Raw genomic sequence first — 27987 nt, 5'->3', positions numbered from 1 at the left:
TGTGTCCTTGTAGATGGTGCTGCAGGGCCAAAGTTTCTTAGTGTATTACTAGCTGATATCCCAACTCACGATATTTCTTCCATTTCAAATAGAGATCTTGTAAAGAGATACCACTTTTTAAATTTGTAAAAAAATAAGAGGAAAAGTTTCCTTGGAACTTTTGGATATTTTCCCATAAAAAAGGTAAAAGCTACCTTTAAAAATTAGTCTTAATTGCATTTGCTGAAATACAATATAGGAGCTGTTATTATTGGTTTTGACCATACAAAAGCATACCACATGGAGGCTAAACTTTGGTTAATTTTTCCCCCTTTTATAAAAAAGTTTAATTTTGAGTTTGTCATCTTTAAAGAAAAAATCACATCTGTTGCACAATTATAAAAGGCACATATAAATGACTGAAAGAAAAAAGTCCACTTTCCAACCTTAAGCTGATTAAATAAAAATGAGCATTCCAGAGTATTTTCCACCAAAAAAAAAGAAAAAAAATATATATAAAACAAAAAAAGACAAACAAACAAGTGACTAAAAAGGCCATTTTTTGCTGGAGTTTTCAGTATTGTTTTCTCTCTCATTATGGCTGTATAGGAACCGATATTAAATAATATATGATCAGAGATGATTTGATCTATATTTTCTATACACCGTCAATGCAGAATGAGGCAATGGCTGAAATATTCACTACTCCAGGCAACTTCATCACGTTTTTGCTTGATACAACATAAAACCAGAAGTAATAGAGGAAACAGAAGAGACAGTTCAAAAAGAAGATCAACAGCAGAAGTGAATTCATTTCTTTGAGGTAATCCTTACTATGATGTTCACAGCTGCCCTAATGGGTCTCAAGTCCCAGAAATAGTTTTCACTCTTCTTCAAGGATCTCCTGCCTTACTCGAGGAAAGAACGGACATGTAAACAGCAGTTCCTGTGCCCAGGTTTCCCCTAATTGCAACAGGCAGGCCTTTCATCAGTAATTCAGAAATCAAGCCGTAGAGCCTAAGCAGAGATTCATTTATTCCCACAACTGATTGGTAGTTCCCAGCTATCTGTAGGTAGGAAATTACATGCAGCGTGGAAGCCGGTCCTCAGCTGAGCTCCCTGCGGTGAGCACTGCAGCAGTGAGATGCTCCGGATCCACCACAGATTCACGCATTCAAACCTGGCTGGTGCCCAGATCATCTTCACTGAGCTCTTTTCTGCTGCATGTTGGAAATTGCAGCCCCCACTTCTCCCTATGGCCAGGGTCATCTGCCCTTGAAAAAATTTATTTTTTCAATGGAGGCAAGAGTCAAAGTTACATTGAACTCAAAATCCCCATCATGGACACCTGTCTTCCGGAAAGCCCCAGCTGAAGCGTTGTTTTCCCAGTAGTGATGCCAGTGTCCTTTGCTGTTTGCTCCAAAACCGTATACATTCACCTAAGGAAGTAAGATAGAACTAGTGTTATGGCCTGGAAAGCTCTGAAGTGTTGAAGAAATTCTTTGGATTCTCAGTTTATCTATAGGCAGCAGCACCTGAGGGCCTTGGTGGTGTGCCAAGCTGTTCTACTGCATGAGATGATGCAATTGCAGAATAACAGCCCAAGGCCTGCTCAAGGGACATTACATCCTAAGCTGAGACCACCATCACACCTGAGCCCAGACAGAAAAGGAAATTTCTGTCCATGAGCTCTTGTTTACCCATATGAAAAACACATTCCTGTCCCTTAAGCATGATGTTTGATCTCAGGAGGTCAGTGGCTTGGGATGGGAATCTCCTCTTTAGCTGATTAAGGCCACACAGATTGGAAAAATGTAGGTTTTGCTCCTCATCTTCCAAATGATGGCCCATGCTGACCCCCACTTATATACTTAATTATATGACATTCACAGTCACTTCAGAGGCAAACGGACATTATGTTCTTTGTGTGTGTATATGCCTACAGCCTTTCCTCTCCCAACGGCTCATTCATCGATAGCTATGCCTGTCTCCTTGGGTGGTAAAAGTCCAAACATCACAGCTGACTTTTATTTAAAGTGAGAGTGGCTACATGGCTGGGTTTGAATGGGTCATAGCCCACAAAACAAGCACCCTAATTCACTCACACCTGGACACACCCAAATACAAGCTGTTTTAAGTTCTTCTTGGTAATGTCAGAGTCTTGTTCATTGCCTGCTTACTAGAAAACTGACTCCACCCAAGCCACCCATCCTATCTGCCTTGACCATGGTACAGTTCCTGCTAGCATCGTTGGCAATGTTTCCATCACCTCTCCAAGCAAGACAGGCCTAGGTGACAAAAGCTCTCTTTCATGAGTAGATCTGTGTCCAGGCCAGGGATTTTGCCAGCATAGTGATTTTTATCCCCCATGCTGACAAGCCCACTCTTGCAGGTTTTTGTAAAGCTGACCTGGCCTTACACTAACTAGCTAAGTCTCCAGTCACCTAGGAGCACCTCACATCACGCAAGCTGGAGAATTTCCTTAGGTAACTGCTGGAGCAGAGGCATTTACCATAACCTACTGTATAAACCCACAAACTTGGGTTTGAAAATAGACCATCTGCATTCCCCAAATTGGCTTGTCTAAGAGCTGGTCATTGAAGTTCTTCAGGTGGGATTATGTTTAAGATTTAGATATCCAAATGGAGGTGCCTGAGCATCCATTACAGTCAGCGGCGATTCAGGCAGCACAGTCACTGGAAACCGGGGAGTGATCCTGCTCCCCTAATGTCTTACCAGGAGGTTGTTTTGCTGAATGGCTTGGCTTGGCTCCACTGATGAGACAGATACAACCTCAGTGCAATTGCCCAAACGTAAGTGCCATTTGAGATGTCCTTACATACTCAGTACATCTACTCAAGGCAGGCAGATGTCACACAAGGCCAAGAGTTTTGTACTTCTCTGGCCTGGCAGCTGGAGGCAGAGGGCATGCCCAGGACAACACTTGGCTCTTGGTGCCTTCACAGTGAGACAAAATATCACTGGGACTTCCACTAACAAGATGGGCACAGACACCATCCATATTTAGATGTCTTTTGATACCAAGTGGAATCCCACTATTTATGTGTAATTATATTCCCCTGGAATACATCTTAAACCATGTGATGTTAGCATCACTTGCTGACATCAAGATAATCAGTCACTGCCAGTTGAGCGTATCTGCATGTTACTGAGGACCCTGCATCTGTTTGAAGAAGCAAATGGCAGAGTAGATGGACAGAGGGAAATAAAGGCTGAGTGAGTGGCCAGGGCATGTTCCTGGCACTTCAGTGTGAAACATCCTGATTTTTTATCCATCTGTCCAAACATAGCCAGACTTTTACCTCATCACAAATGTGGAGTGCAAATATCAAAGACAGAAATCCTGTGGAGGGGTATCTCCCATGATGTTGGAGCCAGTTTTCATAGACATATTTCATAAAAGCTGGATTATAAACCAGGATCTAGGCAAAATTGGAAAGAAAGTCTCATTAGTAAAATACTCCGGGAAAAAAAACAACAGTGACATGTCATCCTTAAAGGACACTGGGGTAAGGGAGTAGGGTAGAAAGATAGTTATTCCCTTGAGGACAGGCGAAAGGAAAAAATAAAATCCCATAGTTAAGTGCATTCAAGACTATTTCCCATGTGCAAATGCACAAGAATATTCTTTCCTTGGTCTTGATACCCCACCTACTTACTCTAATGTAAATCCTGGGTGATTCCTACTGAAAGCAATGGGTAAGAAATGGCACAAGTGAGAAGAAAATTAGGAATTCAACTCTCCCTGCAGCATCCTGCTGTAACACAGGTGCGCTCCGGGGAGTTGGAGGACTGAGCAAGGCAAGTGTAAGATGCCATGCAAGATTTCATAGAATCACGGAACCATTTAGGTTGGAAAAGACCCTTAAGGTCATTGAGTCCAACTGTAATTCGGGTGCAAACATAGGAGCAACTGCATCTTCTGCACAATATGCCAACCATGTCTTGGTATCTCTATGGGTACAGATCTAAGGAAGCCTGGAGTCATCTGTAAACTATCAGGAGGCCTCTCAGGTTGTGTCAGCTGCATTTCTCCTGTTTCCCAAACATGCTATTTTTCTATGTGCTTGTTTGGTTTTTTTTAATACAAAACATAAATTGCACTTGGTTATCTTCTGGGGAAAATTATGAGGCCATCTAATGGAGACAGAGCACTTAAGATCAGACCTGAGTGTACAGTAAATCCTAGGACTGTTTGGAGCCCTTGGTTTCAAGCCCCTCCCCTGAATTAGGCAAAGAGAGGCTTTTCTCTCCATCCTGCGCTTGTAATTAGAATAACGGCGTTTCAGTGCTATCTGGTTAGCTGCAAGGCTTTTCCTTTTAAGAAGTCAGAGGTTAATTGCTGATATTGTATCTGTATGTAATCGCTTCTCACAGGATGTTTTGCACTGCGTGGTGTGGGAAGAAATACAGGCTTCTCATCTCCCTGCTTGGGAAGCTGCAGCATATCACCAACCGTAGCCTGGGCTGGTGCTACTCAACTGTGACGTGAGTTTAACAACCTGCCGCAGTGCATTTCACAAGGGTTTTGCAGAGGTTAATGTGTTCCTCACAACAGATAGGGATGAGCTAAGTGATTATTTAATACCCCCAGAGGTCCATGGTTTGAAGCACAGGGATACAAACTGATACTGATTAAAAGTTTCATCTGAAGCCTTTGGCAAAACCCAGCCTCCTGAATTGAAGGATGTGTGCTTTAATCTGTAATTTTATTGCTCTGGGGCTAACATCATACTTTACCAGCCCACGAGACATTAGGAGACTGAGCTCCTCTGAAAATCATCCTCTCCAAAGGCTGAAAGAATGAGACTTTTATTTTGCTGGAAGGTCTGTGGAAGAGGAAACGTCTCTTACCTCTGCCTACATAGTCTGCCTTGGTTATATCCTCAAACTGTACAGCTACAACAACAAAAGTCTTTGCATGGTGGCTAAAGGTCCAATATGGGAATGACCATCCTGCCCCATGGGAAGTCCTGTCTCCAGCAGTCAGGCACGTCTATTAAACCACGGCATTCTTGGGCAATGTGTCAGTTGCGTGGGATGGACTCTATTCTGACTGCTGTAGGGTGGGCACCAGGCTTGTCCATCTTTGACCTTTTCAGAGGAGTGAGATCCCCTAACTGATTGCCTTCTACACATCCACACTATGAAATAGAGGTGTTTTGTTAGCCTTGAGGGAAGTGGCATGGCACAGATCGTGTACACATTGCTCAATTCTGTCCCTGTGCAAAACAGGGAATATTCTCTGGTCTGCGCTATCCTCCAAACCTTGCTTGAACATTGCCGGGGAGAGTATTAATACACTTGGGACAAAACCAGAATGGACTTGGCCCAAGCCCAGTCTCCAGCCTTGTTTAATTGGGTACTGGCTGTTATTACAGCTGTGGGCTAAGAGCCTTCCCCAAGAACCATTGGTACCATCTTGAATTCTCCACCGACTTGAAAACACACAGCTTTATTTGTTCAGGGTTCACTTAGCTCTTTATTACAAGGAACTGACCGAAGAGTGAGAAACATCCTTGACATTCAAATAGTCAAATTATGTTTAAAAAACTCCAAAGGCTCTCGACAGCTCAAAGTGCCATTACATCTGAATGACTGCAACAGGTTGGAACAGCACAACTGCTGTGGAGGGTGAACACAGTTGGCCAACGGTGCACCTTAAATCTCCCTGAGCAGTACTAAAAGAAGCAACGCAACCTTCAGAACAGCGGTAATGCAATGGCATAGTCACAAGAGCAGTTTCTTTCCAACCTCAGATATTTAATGGTTGATCTATGGCCTGAATGGCAGACAGGAGCTGAACCTTTAGCTTAGCTGAGCATTGTAAAGTGTATGTATTCTGGTTGCAGTTTTCATGAGTGCCAAGGGGTTCCTTGGATTCTTGCAGTCTCCAAAAGAGGCAAAAGACCTACAACTAGATTAGCAGAACAAATTCACAAATCAGTGTGGCTCACCTTTTCTTTTTTGACTTTGATCTTCCGTGGAACTGGCACATATGTGCTGTTAGAAGAAAAAAGAACACCACCAAGATTAGTAGAAGCCCAACATATTCCTCTATTTCCAAAGAAGGAAAGAATATTCATCATGTACAGGAATAAATTCAAATTATTTAAAACCAATAAATTAAAGAAATTGTTGGAAAATGAGGCTACAATTAAATAACACAGCATGAAAAGAACTGAGGTGTCACTGAAGCAAGTTTATAGGAAGCCATTACATTTCTAAATTTTCAAGTTAATTATTGACAGTAGGACACCAAAGGTTTAATTGACAATATAGTGCAAAGTCAATATTATGTGGAGCCCATGACTTCTAATTCTTGGCTCATGACTGTTGCAGTCTTTGCATTTTGATGATGGGGGAGGCTTTCAATTTGATCTCATGGAAGAAAAACCTTTTCCCACCAGGGGGAGACTTTTCCCCTCCTAATACTTTAGCTACCGCATGATTTTCAGAGTAGGTGGTAGTAGAGCTCATAATTTCTGTGGTGATGTGCAACTCTGGCATTCCCAGCACACAGCCCCTCACCAGCAAGCTATTCCCCTCCTCCCTAGGGGCATGCTGAAGGCTTCCTGCAGTTACCAGCGTAAAACTTCCAAGTCATACCTTATGACTGGGTTGAAATCACGAGTCATGCCTTGAAAACAAAAAAAATCTTTTCTTCCCCATATCTCATGCACAGAGAGAATGTGCATGCTGGCATTGCACAGCTCATCACGAGTGCTGTAAAAAAAATCTCCCTGAGTTTGTTTCAAGTGAGAAAATTCTGAACTGGCCTTGTAACTGAACTACATCCCAAAATATACTCTGCATACTTTTTAGATGGGTTGCGATAAATCACCAAATCCTTCCATTAGTTTAATCTAAATGTTTTGTTTGATTTTTGGTAACAAAAAAGTTCCTGTGATTAACATTTTATTTCTCTTTGAACCATGGATCATCAGCACTTCGAAACATTATTCTAAGCCTTCCCAAACCAGCGGTGACCTGGCAATGTCCTCATCTCCTTATGTACTTCCGGGCATCTTAGATCCCTGCCCCAGGCTGGATGCAGTGGAAGATGTGATAGGTGGGTTCCAGCCCCCTGAGATGTGACACGAGATGCTAATGGAGAAAGGGACACCTATGCAGACTTCTTAATCTGCCCTCAGCAAATCTGTCCTCAGCAAATCTGCCTTTGCATCTGCTTCCCATGCCTGACCTTGGGTTAGCAAAGTCAGTAGAAGTAGTCTTGGTGATCCCATGTCGTTTTGGTCATTATGAAGACATAAAGCGCTTCTTTGCTGGTGAAATCTCCTTGTTATTATATAAATGAACAGCCAGTCTTTTCTGAAAAGGTGATGTGGAAGAAACAAGAGGCCCATATTTCATGGACAACTAGCCAGGTACAGTAGAAGACCAAAGTGAACGGTATGCAATATTCAAGACAGTATTTGCATAGAGCTCTAATCCAACCAGGACAATACTGTAGCTCTTGTCAGATGACATGCTAGTCATTTTAATCATGGGATTTTCATTTTTTCAGAAGAAATACCCAACTCCTGCTGTCACTTGGCTGCACAATTTCATACAACCACATGGAAAGTATTGGCATGCTGATTAAGACCAAACAGAGACCTGCGCCATTATGATCATGTAAAAACTGGGCTGCATAGCAGCCAGGGAGTTTGTGACTCAGTAAATACCACACAGGAGTGGAACAGAGAGTGAAGCCTGTGATGAAGGTGGCTAGAGGTGGAATTCGTATAAACTGTTCTTCTATGAGCCACTTGGCAGGGCTCTCACGAAGTCTGCCAGCATCACTGGCCACCTTGTACAGGACATTCACTGTACTGTTGACTCAAGTGGAAGATGTGGAACATTTTAAGGAATACAAAAATTGCTCTTTGCCAAACCAAGCGGAGATACATGGAACTTTTTTCACTATGGACAATCGTAGACTTGTAGAAGACAAGTTAAGGCAACTAGGCTAAATATACGACTGATGAGGGCCTGAAGGTTTTCTGTCCCAGAAGCCCTTTGTTGGTCTGTTATGAGACAATGCGCTGTCTTAGAGAGACACTTTGAAATGGAACATCCATCAGTCAAATGGGACATGTCTGAGAGCTCTCATTTCAGCTATCAATTTAATCTAATATTAAGGCCATCTGCAATTTGATTTTTCTTTTGAACCATAATACATGATGCTTATCTTTTTTAACTATGAGTGCACTCAGGTGGGTATTTCTTCTCTTCTAAAATACTGAATTTCAGATGGGTTTTATTTTTATCTGATGCCTTCTCCCCTTTACAAATGTACAGTCAACAATCTCCTTATACACTGTATCTGACATTGTGCGTTTAATGCATGCCCATAGGTTTATTCTGCTAGCCTAAAAATATATTAAATGTATTGTTATGATTTGATGGTTTTATTGCTCCAGCATGTGCCAGCCTATTAATTATGCAATTTCCCTGCTTTCAGTATGGCAAAAATCTTACAATATTGGTATTTCTTTCATGGGGTTAAACACTCACACACTAATTTATACCAGAGGCTTACCAAGCCCATGTATACAATCTAATCTATCTATCTAATCTATCTAGTGATAGGACAAGAGGAAATGGCCTCAAGTTGCGGCAGGGGAGATTTAGATTGGATATTAGGAAAAATTTCTTCACTGAGAGGGTGGTCAGGCATTGGAACAGGCTGCCCAGGGAGGTGGTGGAGTCGCCATCTCTGGAAGTGTTCAAAAAACGTGTGGATGTGGAGCTTCAGGACATGGTTTAGGGGACATGGTGGTGCTGGATTAATGGTTGGACCTGATGATCTTAAAGGTCCTTTCCAACCTAGTGATTCTGTGATTCTGTGATTCTGTAATTATAAATACATAATATATCCTGTAATTTATTAAGCAAAGAGTTTTTCCTTTCATGTGCTACGACTGCCTCATAGTCAATCAGGTATATCTTCCTGACAGGCTAAGTGCTCACTCAGCTTTACCACTGCAACCCACTTTCTGCCACTTCTGAGGGTAAATACTCAACAAAAAATAGTATAAGGCTTTGCAATCTGGACACAGAACAGTGACAGTGATGGAAACATGGACGGGTGATGATGACAGCAAATGGCCCTCTGTGGGCTCCTCTTCCTAGAGCAGGGGTGGATTTGACAAAGATGCAGCAAGGGGCTTCATTCAAAGGCCACAGAAGGCAGCTGGGAGCTTTCCATTGCTTCTGATAGGATTTGGGTCCAGGCTTAACAGCAGAGGTTCTCAACCTTTTTTATCAATATAGCTTCCAAAAAACCCAAAACCCTAAACCACGCATGAAATGTCACTGACACTTCTTAGCTGATTTTCTAAGTGGGTTGATTTTTCTGAGTTACAAGTGTGTCCTGAAAATGGATTTTTGAGACAATTTATGATTGTACATACTAAGTGCTGGTGGGAAAAAAAGGTAAAAAGAGACTAAAACACATTTGTTACAAGTTAAGAGATTCTTAATAAGGAGTGAAAAGAATCTAAAATGCATTTGCAAAGAGAGGAAAGAAAAAGAAAAGAATAACTAAATTACCATTTGTTGTCCCATCAAAAAGTTTGCCTTAATAATTAAAAGTGAGTCTTATCCCCAGTCAACAGGGACATACTTTTCCAAGATTTTACTCTTTTGAGACTCTGAAATGGGGAAAAAAGTTGACATGTCTTGAAATACTTCTCTCTGGCATAAAGTAATCTGATCTGCTGTTGCTGCCTATGTGCAGCAGAGTGCCACTGAGCAATCCCACCAGGCTGTGGCTTTACATCCAGCAGATAGCCTCACACACAGTACAAATGTCACGTATTTCATTTGCTGGATTAGGAAAAGCCATTTTATAGGAAGGAAGAGAATCCGTTAGCAGGCAGTCAGAAGAAACATGCATTTTGTTCACATTTCTAAATCCAGTGCTGCCATAAATGTGTTAAGGAGGACAACATTAGAATCATAGAACGGTTTGGGTTGGAAGTGACTTTTAAAGGTCATCTAGTCCAACCCCCCTGCAATGAGCAGGGACATCTTCAACTAGATCAGGTTGCTCAGAGCTCTGTCCAACCTGACCTTGAATATTTCCAGGGATGGGGCATCCACCACCTCTCTGGGCAACCTGCGCCAGGATTTCACCACCCTCACTGTGAAAAATTTCTTCCTTATCTCTAGTCTAAATCTCCCCTCTTTTAGTTTAAAACCATTACCCCTTGTCCTATCGCAACAGGCCCTGCTAGAATGTCCATCCCCATTACTTGTGAAAGGACTTACAAAGAAGAAATGGAGAATAAATACCAGCATGGCACATTGATGCCAGGTAGAACACATTATTTTAAGGCTAAGGCATAAAGGTGACACACAAAACAATGGTGTCTCCTCTGCACGGCTCTCAGTCACATTCCACCAGGAAAGACAGACTGAGCTCATGACCGACCTGTCCAGGGGAGGATGCTGTGGATGGGGGACTGAGTGCTGTGGTCTGCTTCTGCTCTCACTGCCTTGCGTGAGCAGCCTGCACATCCCTCTCTGCTTCCCCGTCCTCTTCTGCAAGTGGGATAATACATGTTGGAGGACCGCTTGGCCACCCAAAGTGTCTCAGGTAGGATAATCCAGGTGTCTAGGACCACTGCTGAATGAATAATCCACCAAACACCTCATTCCGCAGATGGCTTTCTGATGGGTACGTCTGGGTATAGGCATTCTGGCTGCACCCACTGTACTCCCAAGGGACTGGAGAGGAGGGGGAATGGGCAGAAGCCCATAATGAGGCACTGAACCCCAAAGCCCAAGAAGTCGCTGCTAAAACTGACCACCTCCAGCAGCAAAACCCCCCCCTTTCATCTCTCTGAGACCACTGTGTTGGGTTGTGAAGAGCTGGATCTGGATCTACGCCTCGAAGACTGCACCATAACATTAAGCTTTTCCCAGAAAACACGTGTTCAGGACTGAACTCTGACCTGCGAGGGTCTGTAAAGCTCCCCTGAGCCTTATCAGAAGCAAGGATTTGCCCAGCATGGGCTTTTCTATCCTACAGCAACATGTGGGGGCTCCCACCCTTTCCTCCTGCCCGCTCAGCGCTGCCCTTACTCACAAGTTGATGGTGCCTGTGGTGAGAGCGGTGACAACCCAGCGCAGGTCCAGGGTTTTGAAGGGGATCAGGATCATGCTCACGTTTTCTGCCAGCTCTTTGTAGCTCTCAGGGTAAACGAAGTGGTGAGTGGTCTTGCTCCCAACATCTGATTCGTAGCCAGTGGTGGGGGCACGGTTCATTCTGCAGCCCAAAAATAAGAAGTGAGAGTGTGAGGAAGCAGGAGAGGAATTAGGTAGGTAAAAACATGTGTGATTCTTCCCCAAATCATTTGCTTGAGGTGGCAAGAAAATGTTCCCATGGCTAAGGAGAGTGCTGTATGCAGGGTCTTCAGACAGCCTTGACAGGGTGTAGTGGTCCTTGAGCAAGCTGAAATGACCATCACGCATAGTGGATAAATTAAAAGTAAATGAAAGCTCAGCTTCAGTGTGTGATTCCTGGGACTGAATGGGAGCCTCTGCCAAGCAAGTGTATCTCTGAGCACATCCCTGGGTTCCCTTTACAGTCAGCAGAGAGCTGGTCTAAAGAGCAGTGAGTCCATGAGGACACATCTCCTTTCATCCTAAAGCTGAAGCCTCAAGTAGCTGAGAAAAATATTGCCCTGAAGGCCATGAGCTTGACTTGCAGTTTCATTCTCCCCATCTGAACAGGTGTATTTGGATGTCTAGGGTCAAGGTAACAAACCATGTTATGTGTGATAAGAAGCAGCAAATATTTCTTAGGGTCCTCCTATGAAAAGGCACCAAAGCCACAGTGACAAATCCGGGATCAAGTGCTGACACTTCATTTACTCAAACCTTATTTTGCAGTATGTCCCCCAATTTCAATATATCTACTTAGGGTCACTCCGCGCACACGTGGTGTGCTTTCAAGTAACCCTGGGGTCACTGCATGGAGATCTACCCAGGGCTCACCAGAGCTCAGCCAAAGCGTGTTGGCCAAACACCTTATGTTGGATGTATCAGGGAGCAGAGTGGGTGTTTCTGAGCTCAGGACTGCAGAAATGCCTCTGCACTTGTGTTCACTTCTGAAAGCAAATCTGGGGACATATCAGCAATTCCTTCACTGAGGCATTAGCTCACTGCTAGTAAAGATTTGTAGGCTTCTATGGTGCAGCGCAATGCAGGCTAGAGATCCCCAAAGTGGCCCTGCCTGACCTCACATGAATCCATGGTGCTATGCAACACCATGCAGAAACCCCCACGCTGGCTCTGAGCAGAATGGGGTTTCTCTGCAGCCCAGTGGAGTCTTCTACCAAGGCGTTATTAGCTCATCTCCTGGCAGAAGTGCAAGGAGGACAAGGAAGGACTGAGCAGGAATTTCCTTCTGTCAAGAAAGTTGATAGTTAAACAAATAAAAGTGGTCTGGAACATGATGTTTGGAAGGAAATGTGTCCCCTCAGACTCCCTGGCTCTTCCCCGAACTTGGCTGTATTGCCAGAGTACGTGCAAGTGAACATCAGGTCACCAGAGATTTTGTTTGTTGGATTAACACACAGAGGGGTCACCTTCTCTGCCTACATTTCCATGGTGAATCCTAAAACCTTGTGCCATCCCCTCAGATCTGGCTTGAGATTGCTAAAATATAAATCTGAGACTGGGAGCTTCAATTCCAAGTCACAGAGAGTTTCTCCCTTGCCATGGATGCACTGCCACAGGAAGGGCAAGGCCTAAGAGAAGCAGCACACATCTGAGGGCATTCCTCTTTAGTTACTACTCCAAAAAATAGCTTTTAAGTCTAGCAAAACCTTTTCTGCATGAATCTGGAAATGCAGGCCAGGCAAGATGAGAAAGTCCACACAGGAAGAGGGCTGTCTCACATTTGCAACCTGTGGGAGTAATGTCGAAGGCTCTTCACTTCCCTTTGCGGATCTGAAGACCAGGTCGGCTGCTGCTGCCTTTGAGGAGGTACTTTTGGCAAAGGGCAAGGCGTGCAACTGAAGGAAGCAACTGCTGAAATGGTTTACTGAGAACATTTAGATGTCATTTAAAGACTCAGCAGTGTGTCCCAGCCACAGTGGAAGCCCAGTGGCCTAAGGTGGCCTAACAGTGCAAATAGTGCTGATCTTCTGCTGGTTCACTCTTGACTTCAGCACACAGCTTCCTGCTAAAGGTTATGTTGTTTCTGAGAGTGTAATCCCACATGTGGTATTTTCAGTAGCAATCGGTCCCTTCCAGGCCCTCTGACCTGCCCTGCATTGCTCCCCAAATTGTGCTGTACTGGCAGCTGGGATGTGAAAGCTGGACAACACGTTGGAGATGAACTTAGCCCAGACATCTTGGCTGCCCTCTGGGTGACTAGCTCTGCTGACCTAGTTTCTGCTTGTGTTTTAGTGGGACAGAATAGCCAACCTTCATCACCTCAAAAGGAAGAGGCGATGTGACCGTTTACAAGGTAGCTGCAGTCAACCTGTTGTCTCCTGTTCATTGCAAAGTGACTTTGGCTTTCCTACCCCACCATTGATTAAGAATGCATCAGTGCAAAAAAGTAAAATCTCATACAGTCAACTAAGTGTGTAAAAGATCACTTGTGAGTACGAGTTGTTGAAATAACTTTTACTCAAAACTGCAGGGTTTTTCAGCTACACTTTTTAACACGAGCAATTATGGACAGTGCAGAACAAGCTACAGTATCAACACCTATTCATGTTTTTTTTCCAAGCTAAAACATGAGGTCATATCTCCAACACACATAGTTTACATCCCTGGAACTTAGGTTTGACCTAAGTACCAGATTTCACTAGATAGCCCTTGAAATCTTGTTTGCTCACTTGTCCCCAAAAATACCAGTGAATCTTAAGCAACAGAGACGTCTGGAGCTGAGGTGGTGGCTACTTACCTGAGCACAAAGTCATGGGAGTCAATATCTGGGCCATACCGAGACTGCAGAAGGTTCCCAGAGTTGCCCACGACGGCACACCGTCTGCACGTGTAAGTGCCTCGCTCCTGCAGTGGATCGCCATGCCCGGGAACGATCCCAAAGAATTCCTTGAGAGTAGCATTAATATTCTTCGGAGTTTTCTCTCCTTGCAATTTCTGTTAGGGAGAAAAATCATCCCAGCTTACCAAAACAGCTAGCTCTTCTGTGACCAAGATGTAGTTTCAAATGTCTTCTCAAAGACCATTCTTGTATCTACTTGCAGACACTGTCTCCTGCAGTATGCATTACAAGGCATTGGGTTAGGAGCAGAAAAAAAGTGGAAAATCCCTTCCTATTAACTTTTTAAACTTGGTTCCCCTTTTCCCTTCTTTTTACTTGGGTTCCCTCACCTCCTCAATCCATCTATCTGTGGTGAAACAGATCATGTGTTCCCCAAGGCTGATCCTCTGGTGCCTATAAGCCTAATCCCACCTTGGGCCAGATATCTTCTGTTAGGACATGTGTAAGATTTCTTTTAAAATCTCCTAGGAAGGACAGAACCTGATGGACCCCAGATGTGGATGACATCCCTTCCACAAATTTTGGCATATGCCAGAAGTGGAAGATCTCATTGCTGCTTTTCTGGACTGTGGAGGAACAAGCTCCTAGTGTATAGGAAACTATGGTAGTTAGCCCTGAGGGCTGGAGATGTAGGTACATCTAAAAAATTCTCCAGGATGAAGAAAACCACCCGGACCTTGGTCATTGTGTCTGTTGCCATGGAAGGAAACTCTTTTGTAGCAGCTCTGTGGTGCATGGTGGGAACAATGGCTGGACGGGGAAGGTACAGGCAAAGCGCAGGGCAGGCGATGGTCAGACACTCCCTTTCTGGGGTTCTGCTCTCCAACGACTACTAAAGAGGTTGGCAGTGCTGGCAGGCTCACAAAAATCATTGCCCACTATCGTGGTGCCGCTTGCTTGCAAGTTCACAAAGGGAGTGCAGCTCCTAACACAAAATCTGCCAAAAGGCTCTGCCCTTGCTCTGCCAGCCCAGGGCAAGAAGAGGCAGGGAGGGACAGGGGAGAAACACCTTTTCCCACGACTCCCGGCAATGGCCTGGGGTAATTTGGCTTTAGTTTCTGATGCGTTTCTCTTGCCTGTACCAGGAACTGTCAGTTTGTCCTGATCTCTCTCTCTTACACAAACACACACAGATGTATCACTGTAATTTTTGTTTAAATTTCATGCTGTCTCTTTGCAGACCTACGTAAAGCAACCTTATTTGCACTGAATTGAACAACAGGTCCGTGGAGGGAGCTCACAGCTGCAAGACAACACTGGGGACAAGGACTGAAAACAAAGAAGACAAAGAAATGGTACATACAAAGACTTAATCTTCCTGCTAATTCTTGCTAACCTATATACTTATATATGGACTACACGAGGTGATTAGGATGCAAGGTAATTAGGATGCCCAAACAAGCACCGTTATTATTACCACATGTCACTATTCAGTGGATGGCTCAATTATTTAAATGCAAAGGGTTATCTTCTTCTAAATTTGTGTGTAATGCTACAAACACATGTTCACATATCTAAACTCTTGTGTATTCTTTATTAATCCAACCTAACCTGTTTTTAAAAATGCTGAATTTATGAAAAACATTTAATGTTAGAAAGCCTGCAGTGTTCAAAATAAATGGAGACTTTTCGCAGATGTAATACAGTGTAGGATCTGGTGTATAATGCAGAAAAATCCAACATTTTTTTAAAAAGGAATTTGATTTTAATTATTTGAACACTTGCATGCATATACCCATGTATACCCTTTTACTACATAGGTGAACTGACATGAAAGCGAAAACTGCCAAACATGCACCAAAACATTTTTAAGAACATAGTTATTCGGGGAAAAAAACCCAGAAACCTATTCTTGAAGTGATTTTGCCTGAGAAAATTCAGATGAGGAAGGTGATTTTCAGAAAATGCTAAATATCTGAGCCCCCTTTTTAAGGCAAATTGCCTTTTCAGCCAGAATGATAGCATCAGTAAAGGAATGGAACCGGAGTATTGATTCCTGTTTGATGCATTAAAATGGTAAGAAACATTATTATGGCACCTCCATTACACCGAACAGGAATCTGTCTTTTCTTTCTGTTATGCTGCCATCAGTCTCGAGTAACTCTATTGCAACCAAATTAAAGCATGGGCACCAACTCCGGCCAGAAAGCAGGACACCATCGTCCTACGATCTCTCTGTTGTACATGACTTCCACAGCGGAGATTATTACTTATGTTAAGACATTCCCTCAATGACCTCAAACAGTATGAGGACCTTATTACACCGTGTGCTGAATACCCATACAATAAGACATCCGTCCTTACCTCATTAAAAGTGGTCTGTTTTAATTTCGTCAGTGATTATCTGATTGGACTACACTTTCCAGGCCTAATCTTCAGTCAGCACTGGTTAGTCTTTGACATTTCAGCAAAACAGAGCAGAGCAGGCAATGGTTAACACCAAGGCAGACAGTTTTTAAAAGTTCAGACTTAATGTGCAGCCAGTTCCTTATTGCACAATGTTTACTCGACTTCTTGAAAAAGACCATTTTTAATATTACAATTACAAGCCAATTATAGTTCACTTCCCCACACCACATTTTTGTCTTTTTTTTGAGTAATGATGTTTTTTTTTCCAACAAGCTCCCACCAGTCTGGCCTTTCCCATAAATCAACGAAAGCACTGGGTGAAAGTCTGTCCCATGCCGTGCAAGGCAGAGCCGTGGCAGTGCCATGTGGCTCTGCCGGGACAGCATCCTCCCTCCAAGTGCCATGGATGTGTGCCAGGGATATGTGTATAGACATAGCTGCTGGAAGTGGGCTTTAAATACACTGAAATACCTGACCCCTGTGTTCTGAGTGAAATGGCTGCTTTTCTCAGAAGTTGTGTGGCAACAGCCATGTCTACTGATGCAGCTTAACCTCTTGCCCAAGTCCAAAGAGTGTCTTAATCCTCCTTGTGTCCACATACAGAATATCACTAGATCACTGAACACCTCCATAAAATATTTGTTTGGCACTTGAGAGTCAACTCCTCAACTAGGTTGCTAAAAAATGTAGTTGGGAGTTCAGATTGAGAAGTCTGCTGATCACCTCCACAGGGAGGACAAACTACCCTGTCCTCCCAGCCTTCAAAACTCCCTACTTCATATACAGAAGTTTACTAGTTGGTTTTGCACCTTAACAAAAGCAAGAAAAAAAAACAAACCTCAAAGTTTATGCACTTCCTTTCTTTATCCATGAATGGCTTTCTGAGGAAGAGCCTGTTGCTCCTTCTCACACCACGGTGTGCACACCTCCATTAAGAGGACTTTGCTGCTTTTATAAACTTCTCAGAAGGCTTCCCTGGGCTCTCCAGCACCATCACATCGCCAGCGATCACCAAGAAGCAATACCCAAAACTCTAAGGGGATGCAAAGGGAGGGTGTGAATTCAGCCAAGGTTGCTGAGAGCTAACAGCCTGGAGCGGTGAGGACGCAGCTACAGCCGGGAGAGCCTCAAAGGAAAGCTCCTCTGGTGCCTGTGCAACTTGCATCCATGGACAAGTTTGGCACAGTATTAAATACACCTTCAAATTCCTAACTTATCAGCAGGAAGAAAATATCCTGCTTAACCTGTAATCATCAGATGTGGATGCAGATGGAGCACGGACCGAGACACGACCCTCGTGGTGGACAGGCTATAGGTGTGGGTCTGGCAGCAGCCAGTACTGCCGGGGTAGCCCTCCTGCAAGCACACGGTCAGGCAGCCTGGGGAAGCTGGTGTAGCAATATTGTTTTTCATGGCTTTTCTAATTTTTTGAAACTGTTTTTAAAAGATAAAGAGGGAATAAAGCCCCATGAGAATCTCTTTTGCACAGCTACTAATTGCCTCACTGCAACAGTTTCGGAGGCATTAATAGTCACGCAGCGCTTCCCCTCTATAAGACATTGTAAAAAGATTAATCCTACCAACAGCCTGGTGGGGCAAATCCAGGTAATCTCCATTTTGCAGACTGAAGGAGAGGTTAAAAGGAAACCATCAATTTTAAAAATGCCTTCTTGGTCTGCAAAATATGGCATTATTATTGTTATAGTCAATGTCCTGCAATTGCTATGCATCAAAGAGATTAAGGGGAAGAATATAGGGGCTTTCAAGAGTTTGGCCTTTGTTTAATGATTTGTGTCTGTCAAAAATATGCATTCTCAAATACGAATGTCGTGTGCGTATATTATGTAAACACCACACAATAATATGCGTGTGCCAAATCATATGATTTCTGACTTCCATGGCTGGTACGGGTCACCTCCACGCTGCTCTGCGGAGCGAAGACTCTGCCTCCACCAGCCCTGTGTGCCCTTGCTGCTGGCCGCAGGCTGCTTGCAGCTCGGCAGAACGCACTACGGTGCTCAGAGGGGCCCCTGAGCTTGGACCACCTTCAGATCCATCTGTCCTCGCCACAGGAGACCCTGGAGCTGCAGCCCGGCTAGGCGTATAGGGACTGCCAGTGACGGTAAGAGGTAGCCCAGGGTCAGGTTCTCTCTCCCAGTATGTCCAAGGCTGGTTTGAATGTCATGCTTGCACCCAAGCAGTACACCACCAGGTGGGACTGGGCAGGTAGCAGGCACTGGGACTGAAGCCTGGGACCTGGGCTGGACCTGGCACCACCTTCTGCTGGGAACAGGCTCCCTCCAGAGCGCTGAGCCCTTTCCACGGCTTTCAAAGCACCACCGACAGTGTCCCAGTTTTAAAGAAGACTTCTGGTGATCAAAGCATTTGGGCAAGTTTTCTGCAAAGAATATTCAAAATGCATGACTCGGGTACCGCGCAGCTCTGCCACCATCTTAAAAATAAGGGCAGCTTCCACGACTTCCCCAGTGCATGTGTTGGGGATGCCCTTTTGTTCACCGTCCGGTTAGCAAATGCTTAAGCCGTATATTGCATTTTTTCCTACAAATGTAAGGACTAAAATCTAACGTTATCTTTTAGATACCCTAATCATGTGGCCCCAAGAGCGGAGCTTTCTTCCAAAAAAAAAAAAAAGAAGGCAAAACCCTCAAATATGATACGACTCAAGATAAAAATTGTTATAACATGGTAGTTTATGAACAATATGCTACAGATAAGATTGCCGGGGAACTCTGAGCCTGATTTTACTTATCACAGCTTTAATCCATCAACTTCAGCAAGGTTATTTTGGATTTAGAACAGCAGGTTCTGATCTTGTATTTTTTATACTTGCTGACCACCAAAAACAATGCCAAAAAAACACTGAGAAAAAAAAAAAGAAAACCATAAAAAAATGCTACGCTGTGTTACATTACAGCATATAATACTTATCCTGTTTCCTTATATACAGATTGTTAAATTCAGTGGAAATGTGCACGGTATTTGTGTCATGGAACAACAATGAAAAACTTGCAGGTGAACCAGCTCAGGGAGGTGGGAATGAAAATATAAACAGAAAGAAATGAATCACGTAACATAAAACCCTAACTTCCAAAACACTGAGACTCTCACAGCCCCCGAGCGTAAGATGAGGGAAGGCAGAAAATGGACAGAGAGACACGGGTAGAGGAGAAGAGAAAGAGAGAGTGGAGGAGAGGTGGGAGGGAGGGAGGGAGGAAGGAATTTCTAACCAAGTGGTTATGGTCCACCATATGTTTATTTAAAAAAAAAATAAAAACCATATGTTTATTTAGTTTAAACCATATATTCTCCAAATAAACCATGAAACAGGCTGGCAGTCATGTGAAGAGCCGCAAGCAAGTGAAACCACCTCAACCTTTGCCTCCAAATGTCATTTCATCTCAAATACTGGTCATGAGGCTCTGAAATCAGTCCTTGCTTTCCTAGAAGTGGAGGGATACTAACGCTACAGGACTATTTGGATGAATAATCCTTATTCACATGTACAGCAACAGGGTTAATGGGAAGGGAGAGCAGACCGAGCTAGGCAGACAGACAGCTCTCCAGCAAGGGCTCTGCCTGTGTTTAGTCCAAGCACACTCACATGGGTCTCCCCATGACAGGAAAATCACAGCCTTACAATAAATAGCTCCAGAGTAGTCATCGTCCTCTCAGTTACAGCATAACAAAACCACCACGCCGTCTGAAGTCAGCTCCTGAGAGCGAACGCACAGTCATTTCTCCCCTGAAATGAAGTTTTAAGCAATCTCAGGTCTCCTCATGTCTCATCCATTAAGTGCAAATGTAGTAAAAAGACACAAATTATTGAGCTGGCAAAGTAAGCGACAGTACAACACGGCCACGAGCAATGTTTTCTTTAAGACTGGCGGAAATCTCAGACGCACTTTGAAGACAAGCGTAAAAATGACCAGCAGAAAGGGAGCACAGGCAGGATGCACCTGGGAATGACTTACAGTAGGAATGACACTGACTGTCTCGGAAGGGCTTACCCAAAGCAACACGTATATAGGAAATAGGTTGACATAAGGACCTGAGGCCACATCATGCCTGGGTTTACCCAGAAGCATCTTTCAGAGGAGTCAAGGGCACCTGCTCTGTCTACTATAGATTAGGGTACATATTTTCAGTAAGCAGCTGGTTTCCAATAAAAAACGCACTTTTGGGGGACACCAAAATACTTCACACGTTCTAGTTGAAAAGTTCTGGCTAAAAAAAAATATGGTGGAAAAAGTGTCAAAATCTTGTAAGACTTATTTTTAACATCTAAGAAAAAACTGCTTTGATTTTGTGTTCTACAGTGGTATATTCCCTTTGAACTTGACCTGAATTCAAAAAATGAATGAAAACACTAAAAATAGGGTTAGACAGCCCTGAAAATTAATGGATAGCTTTGCTTTGGGTTAGGGTGGGGCAGAACAAAAAAAGACTTTTGGCTGTTTTGTAAGTCACTATTTTTTAATTTAGCTGAAAAAGAAACAACCCTCCCCCTAAAAAATCTGTTTCAGGTTGAGCTGAAGTGAGATATTTGGACTTTTTTTCTTTTCAGTTTCACTACAAGAAGGAGAATCAGAAATGCAGACTTCTCTGCTGAAGGTCACAAGCTTTTTCTTCCTTTTTATTTTTTTTTTAAAGAGAACGCATTGAAACCTCACGTTTAAATCAGAGTGGGGTTCGAGTGCAGAATGAAGCATGGCTTTGCTGGGGGCGATGTGCAAGCAGAGGCACCCTGCCCACCCAGCCCTGTCTCGCAGGACTCCTCCTCAGCCCGGGTGCTGCAGGAGCGCAGCCTCCACAGCGATGCCAGGACTGGCATTTCAGAGGAGTCAGGCCACCTTCTCCATCTACTACAGATTAGGGTACGTATTTTCAGCAAGCAACTGGTTTCCAATAAACAATGCAGTTTTGGGGAACACCAAAATAGTTCACAGGTTCTAGTTGAAAAGAAGTTCTGGCTAAAAAAAAATACAGTGAAAAAAGTGTAGAAAGTTATTAAGTTTTATTTTCACCATCTAAGAAAAAACTGCCTGCCTGAGGAATGGGTCCGTGTGAACCTCATGAGGTTCAACAAGGCCAAGTGCAGGGTCCTGCACCTGGGTCGGGGAAACCAACAGGCTGGGGGATGAAGGGATGGAGAGCAGCCCTGACGAGAAGGACTTGGGGGTTCTGGTGGATGAAAAGCTGGACATGAGCCAGCAATGGGCAGTTGCAGCCCAGGCGGCCAGCTGTCTCCTGGGCTGCATCCAAAGCAGCGTGGCCAGCAGGGCGAGGGAGGGGATTCTGCCCCTCTACTCCGCTCTAGTGAGATCCCACCAGAGTCCTGCATCCAGCTCTGGAGCCCTCAGCAGAGGAAAGACATGGACCTCTTGGAGCAGGTCCAGAGGAGGCCACGAAAATGATCAGAGGGATGGAACAGCTCTGCTGGGAGGACAGGCTGAGAGAGTTGGAGTTGTTCAGTCTGGAGAAGAGAAGGCTCTGGGGACACCTTATTGCAGCCTTCCAGTATGTAAAGGGGGCTTCTGAGAAAGATGGGGACAGACTTTTCAATGGGGCCTGTAGTGATAGGACAAGGGGTCATGGTTTTAAGCTGAAAGAGGGGAGATTTCAACTGGATCTAAAGAAGAATGTTTTCACAATGAGGCTGGTGAAACAGTGGCACAGGTTGCTCAGAGAGGTGGTAGATGCTCCATCCCTGGAAGCATTCAAGGTCAGGTGGGACAGGGCTGTGAGCAACCTGATCAAGTTGAAGATGTCCCTGCTCATTGCAGGGGGGTTGGACTAGATGGCCTTTGAAGGTCCCTTCCAACCCAAACCGTTCTATGATTCTATGATTCCATGATTCTATGATTGATCATCCTACCCTCTCCCCAGCAGCTCCTCGAGGTGCTTGAGTGCTCCCCGGTTTTGTACTCAGAAGCAACCAGGAGGCACTTCACAACCAGCTTCAACACTCATGGTGTCCTTGAACAACCTCATCCTCTCATCTACTGAACTTGATTCGGGGTATCCGCCTTTCTCCGAAAACTGCCAGTTGTTAGATCAGCTCAGCTCGCTGCTGAAGCCTCATCCCAGGGCAAGGGGAACCAGGACCTGAGCTTGCCACCTTCCCTTCTCATGGCTCCAGCAAAGGCCAGTGAGGAAATGTGGGCACCAGAAGGAAAAGTGTCTGTGGGCTACAAGAAAAAACATAAGCAACAGGAAATCTGAGTCAAGGCTAAGGGGCAGGTGAAAGGATGTAACATCTGGAATATGTGACTCCCAGCAAAAAGGAGGGTTTCATCACAAAATGAGGATATCATTTACAGAACAGCTAAAGACATCGGACAGTGGCATCTTTTTTCACCAGTAAATGCAACAGCCAGCGCACTAAGAAATGATAAATCGGATACAGCCTCATTCCCACAACACTTGACATCTCCTCTGAAGCCTGAATGTCCCCCACTGCAAAAGCAGGTGCCTGCCAGAGGGGCCTCCCCAGGGTGCCAGGGAAGGGCTGAAAAGCCCCAAATTCAACATCAAGGGCTGTGCTCACTGCAGGACACCGAGTTGCAGGCAGTTGTGTGCTCAAAGAAAGGCACAGGGAGATTATTTTTTCTGAAGAGTGGGAAAGCGACTCATAACGAAACTGCGGTTTGACTGGGGCGTTGCAGCCAGAACCTGCGCTGTGGCAGCTCCGCAGCACAGGCTGTGAGCCATTCATTTAATCAATACCTTGTTTCAAGAGAACAGCAAAAGGGCTTTAATTAGGCAAAACATCAGGATACGCCTTCTTCCCTTCTGTGCTTTTCGAACAAGTTATCTGTTAGCTTTCATGATGCTTGGATCAGGCTCTGTGGACCACCCTGCTCAAGGAGACACAGGGGCTGCCGCTTCCCAGCGACCCGTGGCCACCCGTGCACTTTACAGACCTGTTTTACATCATGGGCCACAACAGGAACTGTTCACATACACACAGAATTAATCGTTTTCTATTTAATCCTGATAATTATTTACATGTCTTAAGGTAGGGAAAGCCCCACAGGAATTACACACTTCACGACAAGTTTGCTTTTCTGCCTCGATGGACGGCAAAAGTCCTTTCTACCATCTGAAGCAAAACAAGCCAGCTTAAGAAGTCTAGTCTTTCGAAGAGAAGGAAGAAAAAGGCAGTATTGACGTTTGCCAATTCTGGATTGCCTAGCTCTGCCAGGGACCTTTCCAGCTTGGAGCAAGTGAAGGTGCGCTCCGAGTACCTGCGAGATAAAGAGCAGCACAAACACCCACTTTCTTCCCCCGCCGCCTCCCTGGTCAGCCGAGACAGCAAACGCTTTTGGCAGGTACCATCTCTCGCTATCTGCTCGGCATGGCTCGAAGCCTGACAACGCAACCATCGCGTGGGTGCCAGGCCGTACCCACACCTCCCACTTACCAGCCACCACCTGTAGCTGTCTTCAGAGATCAAGGCATTCTGTGAGGTCAGGAAAGGTTGCATAGTTGAATTAAATCTCTGATCGAACCAGAGAGAACGTCCCAGCTCGGAAATGCACGTGTGACAGCTGCACGGTCTCCTGGGGTACTTGAAGAGTTTTTGGACTTGCTCAGAAAACTGCATGATGAGATGTCTCAGATCCCAGGTGGTCATGGTCACCTGGTGCGTGTAGTTCAGCAGAAACGACGTCACCGTGATGAGCAAGAAGGCAAAGGTAAACACTTTCACGTTCCTCCTCCTTACGACAACCATCTTTCCCGCTCGGGTTCTGCTGTCGCTGCTGCCAAGTACGATGGAGGGTCCAGGTAAGGCAAAAAGGAAAGGGTGCTGCAGGCGCCTGCCAGTTACCACCCCGGGCTTAGGCTGAACGTGCCAACTCCACTACCTCCATAAAGGAAAAAGCTTTTGTTTCCCCGAAATGGGCTTAAAAAAGGCAAAGCTGGGTATTTCCTTTCACCTTCTCACAGTGCTTCCAAGTCTAGTCCGCCTCTCCGTGACCTGCTGCTAACCTCTCCCACCAAGGATTCGATGAAGTTGGACCCTTGCCCTTCTGCGTGCCAGAAGATTTAGAGGGGAGCAATATCAGCATTAAAATTCAGGTTTTCTGTGTGGGTGCAATCCATAAATTAAAGCAAGCAAATTGTAAAAAGAAGAGGGTGGTTATTTTTTTTTCCTTGGAAGTTAGTTCACGAAGGATCAGATCATCCGGGGATGTACATTCCAGCAGAGAGATGTGCTTCGATGTCCGTTTAAGCCATGGAGAGCAGTCTGCAGCCTGGAGACACGTACACACAGAAAAAGAAAGAAAATTATTGTCAGAAAGTTTTTTGCATTCCTCCCAACCTAATTTCTCTGCTTTTCTCTGCCCATCCCAAGACTTTGGATTAGCTCAGAGCCCTCGACACGGCAGCACCAGCTGCAATTTCTGCTGCAGCATTTGCATACTGAGAAGTTTCAGGGTGAAATTTCCGAAAGGGCAGAGCATCCACCTGGGGACATTAAGTCCCTTTGTATTGAACCAGCCTCAGCGCTCCAGCCTTATTTGAATTACAGTTTGTAGCCATTTGAATGGCAATGACTCACCTCCTTCCCTCAGGCTGACCTTGGTAGCCACAAGATACTCAGCAAAGTTCATAACTCGAAGCAGCTGAACAAAAAGACCCCGGCAAAGGAGGGAGGAGCGGGACAGGGAGGAAGAGGAATCGGTTCCTTTCTCTTCCTCCCCCTCAACCAGCTTCATGTCTTAAGGATCAGGGCTGGACTTGTGATTCAGAGAAAGCCAAGCAAGAACAGCTCATACGTCCTGGGACAGACAGGGGAAATAAAAGTATAAATGGCCTTTGTTTCGCTTGGGTTATTGCTATTTTTCCTGCCAAGGAAGGGTAGGTGAGGGCAGCCTGTGATCTCAGAGTTCCTGCCAGATCCCGCGCCAGGCAGAGGCAGGGAGCTGCTGCTCCTCGGGGAGGCGGGGGACACAGAGGGACCCGGAGCTGCTCTCCGCTCCCCACCCCGGTGTCCCCTGCCTGGCAGCAGCGATTTAAATGTGTTTTTAAAAGCCGAAATATGGATCCCTTCCTCCCATGATGCCATTGTTTCGTGGGAAGAAAAAAAGTGTTGTGGTTTATAAAACTTCGGATGTTTGCAAAAAGCCCCAAAAGTGCCATTGCTTAAACAACAATCTTTTGATTAAAAAAAAAAAAAAAAGAAAAGAAATCAGAGAAGCATCTATGACAGGATACGTGCAATTTATGAACAAGCAAAAGCCCAGCAAGAGAATTCTCACTTGCTACTCAGCTGTAGGCTTCAGGCCAGCAAACAAAGAGCAAAACTGCAACTGCTACCTGCCGAAACCCCTCATTTTAACCCATTCTGTGCCCCACTGATGCAGGAGGCCCCCCATTTCATCCCCCAAAGCTGAGGTGGGATAGCGGGGGGAAGCGCATCTGGTGGCCACGGGTCTGGGCTGGGCGCAGCATCCCCAGCTTTGCTGCTGGCTTTTCTCCTGGGGATCCACAAGTTGCTGCCCAAGGCCAAGGAGTTTGACACGGTGACTTGGAGACAGCACGGGCCCGGCTTTTAGAGGCGGCACATAAATATTTTACCCATAAAACCAAATCCGAAGGCAGGAGCCTCAGACCGTGGTCTTAAGCCTTTGCTCTGCTCCGGGTTTCTCATCTGCAGCACGTGATGGGCAGCGCGTGCCGTTCAGTTCGCCACTGCTTGCCAAACGCCTCGAGATTTATTTTAAGTCTGGCCCCTACAAATGCATTTACAGGAGCTCAAGGGCTGACAAGTGGGTCAGGCTGGATGATAAAAGGCTTTATTAACCCCGGCTGCTCGGGCTCGCCTGCACCAGTAAATTAAACAGCACCAGGGAACAACCCTGCGCTCGCTTTAACTTTTTAGAGGGAAGTTTTGGAGCTAACCAGAAATCTTCCAAACTATTATTGGTACAGTTCGGGCATCGCAGCCCAAAGGGCAGTGGGGCTGCTGCTGTGCCTGGGAGAGTTAGAAAGGGAGCTTAAGAGCACGGCCCCCTCCACGCCAGCTGGCCTCTGCGCCCGAGCGTGGTCCCAAACACATTTGCTTTACTAGCCTGGATATAGTTGTTAGTCTAAACAAAAACACAGCCTCTAAACGCTCCAAAAATACACCAAATCCCCGAAGCAGATTGATTCTCCATTTAAGGAGCAGATAATTCAAGAGCTGCGATGCTGGTGGGTTGAACCCCGACCGCTGTTAACGCTGGGCCAAGTCAGTATTTGTAAACACAGCTCCTGCTCTTCTATTATTATATTATTAGGGAGGGGGATTATCCAGCCTTTCTTGGAAAAGTCTATAAAATGGAGTATTGTTCATAAAAGAAACAGTTCTGGCCTCCAAAACAAACACTCATTTCACCAGAATTTTTTTTTTTTTTTTGTAACTGAGCTAAGGTTAAACTTATATTTAGAATTTGAAAAAAAAACAAAACCCAAACTGCAGTGGACTACAGTGTCTCCAAGCTCCTAATCATCCTGTCTTTTATAGCGTGTGATGGGAAGGTGAGAAACCAGAAGAACTCCCAAGGCCCTTTTCCAGCGTGGAAATAAACGCCGGATACTCTATTTTAATTCTCGCTACTTACAGTTTCCTTTGAACGCCCATGTTTCCTACGGATACTCATGATAGAAAAGTATATATATATATGTAACCTGACAGAAAGGATCTGGAGACTATAAATGTGATATAGGGCCTGAGGAAAAGGAAGGCTGGAATGAGTGGAAAAGGCTTTCATTGAGTTCACTGTGACTTTGAGCGGGACCATTTTTCCTTTCTTAAAACACAAGTTAGATCCAACCCAGGCATCAGCACTTTCACTCTTCCCAGCATCCTGCACCGCATTTCAGACCGTCCCCCTCTGCTCACATACGTTCATAAATGTGATAAACTGTAAACTGTTTTGTTCATCAAACTTTGTGTATAGGTGTTATACAATTAAGTCCTGTGATATGTGTTAGAACCATGTTTGCTAAAGTTTTCTTAAAGCATTAAAGTTTAGATGGTAATGCTAAGAATGAAAGAACTGTATAGTAAGATGGAACAGCATGGTAAGAAATCGTTGCTTAACACCTTGAATACCCCTGGCTACAAGACAAAACAAGCCCAGACAAGACAAAACATGCCCTGAGGTAGAAGGGGAGGGGGGAGCGGAGTAGATTGCAATTGGAAGATTCGAGAGAAGGCGCGAGTGAAAAAAGGTATAAAGAGAGGACTGAAAGACCTGTTAAGTTGCCGGCCGTTGGTGGAGCAGGAGACTCCCCGGTCACCCAGCGCTGTTTTGCTTACTGGTTGCTTGCTTTAATAAATCAAAAATTTCTAATTGACTAGCCTCTGTCACTCAGTTGGACAGGTAAATTTATAACAATTAACATTCGCAGAAAGGTTTCCATGGGATTCGCCAAGGTGCCGGGAAGAGGGAAGGGCAGGGGTGATGCCGAAGCAGCAGCTGGTGTGGGAAACCACGCAGGGCTGCCAACCCCAGCTGCTGGGAACGTTTCACTTCCTGATACTATTTGTGATCGTTAATTTAAGCCATTACAAGTAAGTAGCGTGATAC

General features: G+C 44.9%; 1 protein-coding gene across 1 annotated transcript; it reads right to left on the bottom strand.

Moving 5' to 3' along the window:
• On the bottom strand, positions 1 to 24140 carry ST3GAL1 (ST3 beta-galactoside alpha-2,3-sialyltransferase 1; the record flags this gene model as incomplete). Its single annotated transcript, XM_082014748.1, has 6 exons — positions 1 to 1418; positions 3303 to 3422; positions 5958 to 6003; positions 11099 to 11278; positions 13934 to 14130; positions 23829 to 24140. The coding sequence occupies 6 exons, from the start codon at positions 24138 to 24140 to the stop codon at positions 1245 to 1247; spliced, it is 1029 nt and encodes a 342-aa protein (XP_081870874.1). The 3' UTR covers positions 1 to 1244.
• Positions 24141 to 27987: the final 3847 nt, after the last annotated feature.

Source organism: Phaethon aethereus (genome assembly GCF_964289735.1).
Source record: "Phaethon aethereus genome assembly, chromosome: 2".
Lineage (NCBI taxonomy): Eukaryota > Metazoa > Chordata > Aves > Phaethontiformes > Phaethontidae > Phaethon > Phaethon aethereus.
Note: the sequence above shows the minus strand (reverse complement) of the source record. Positions and strands in the feature narration are given on the sequence as shown.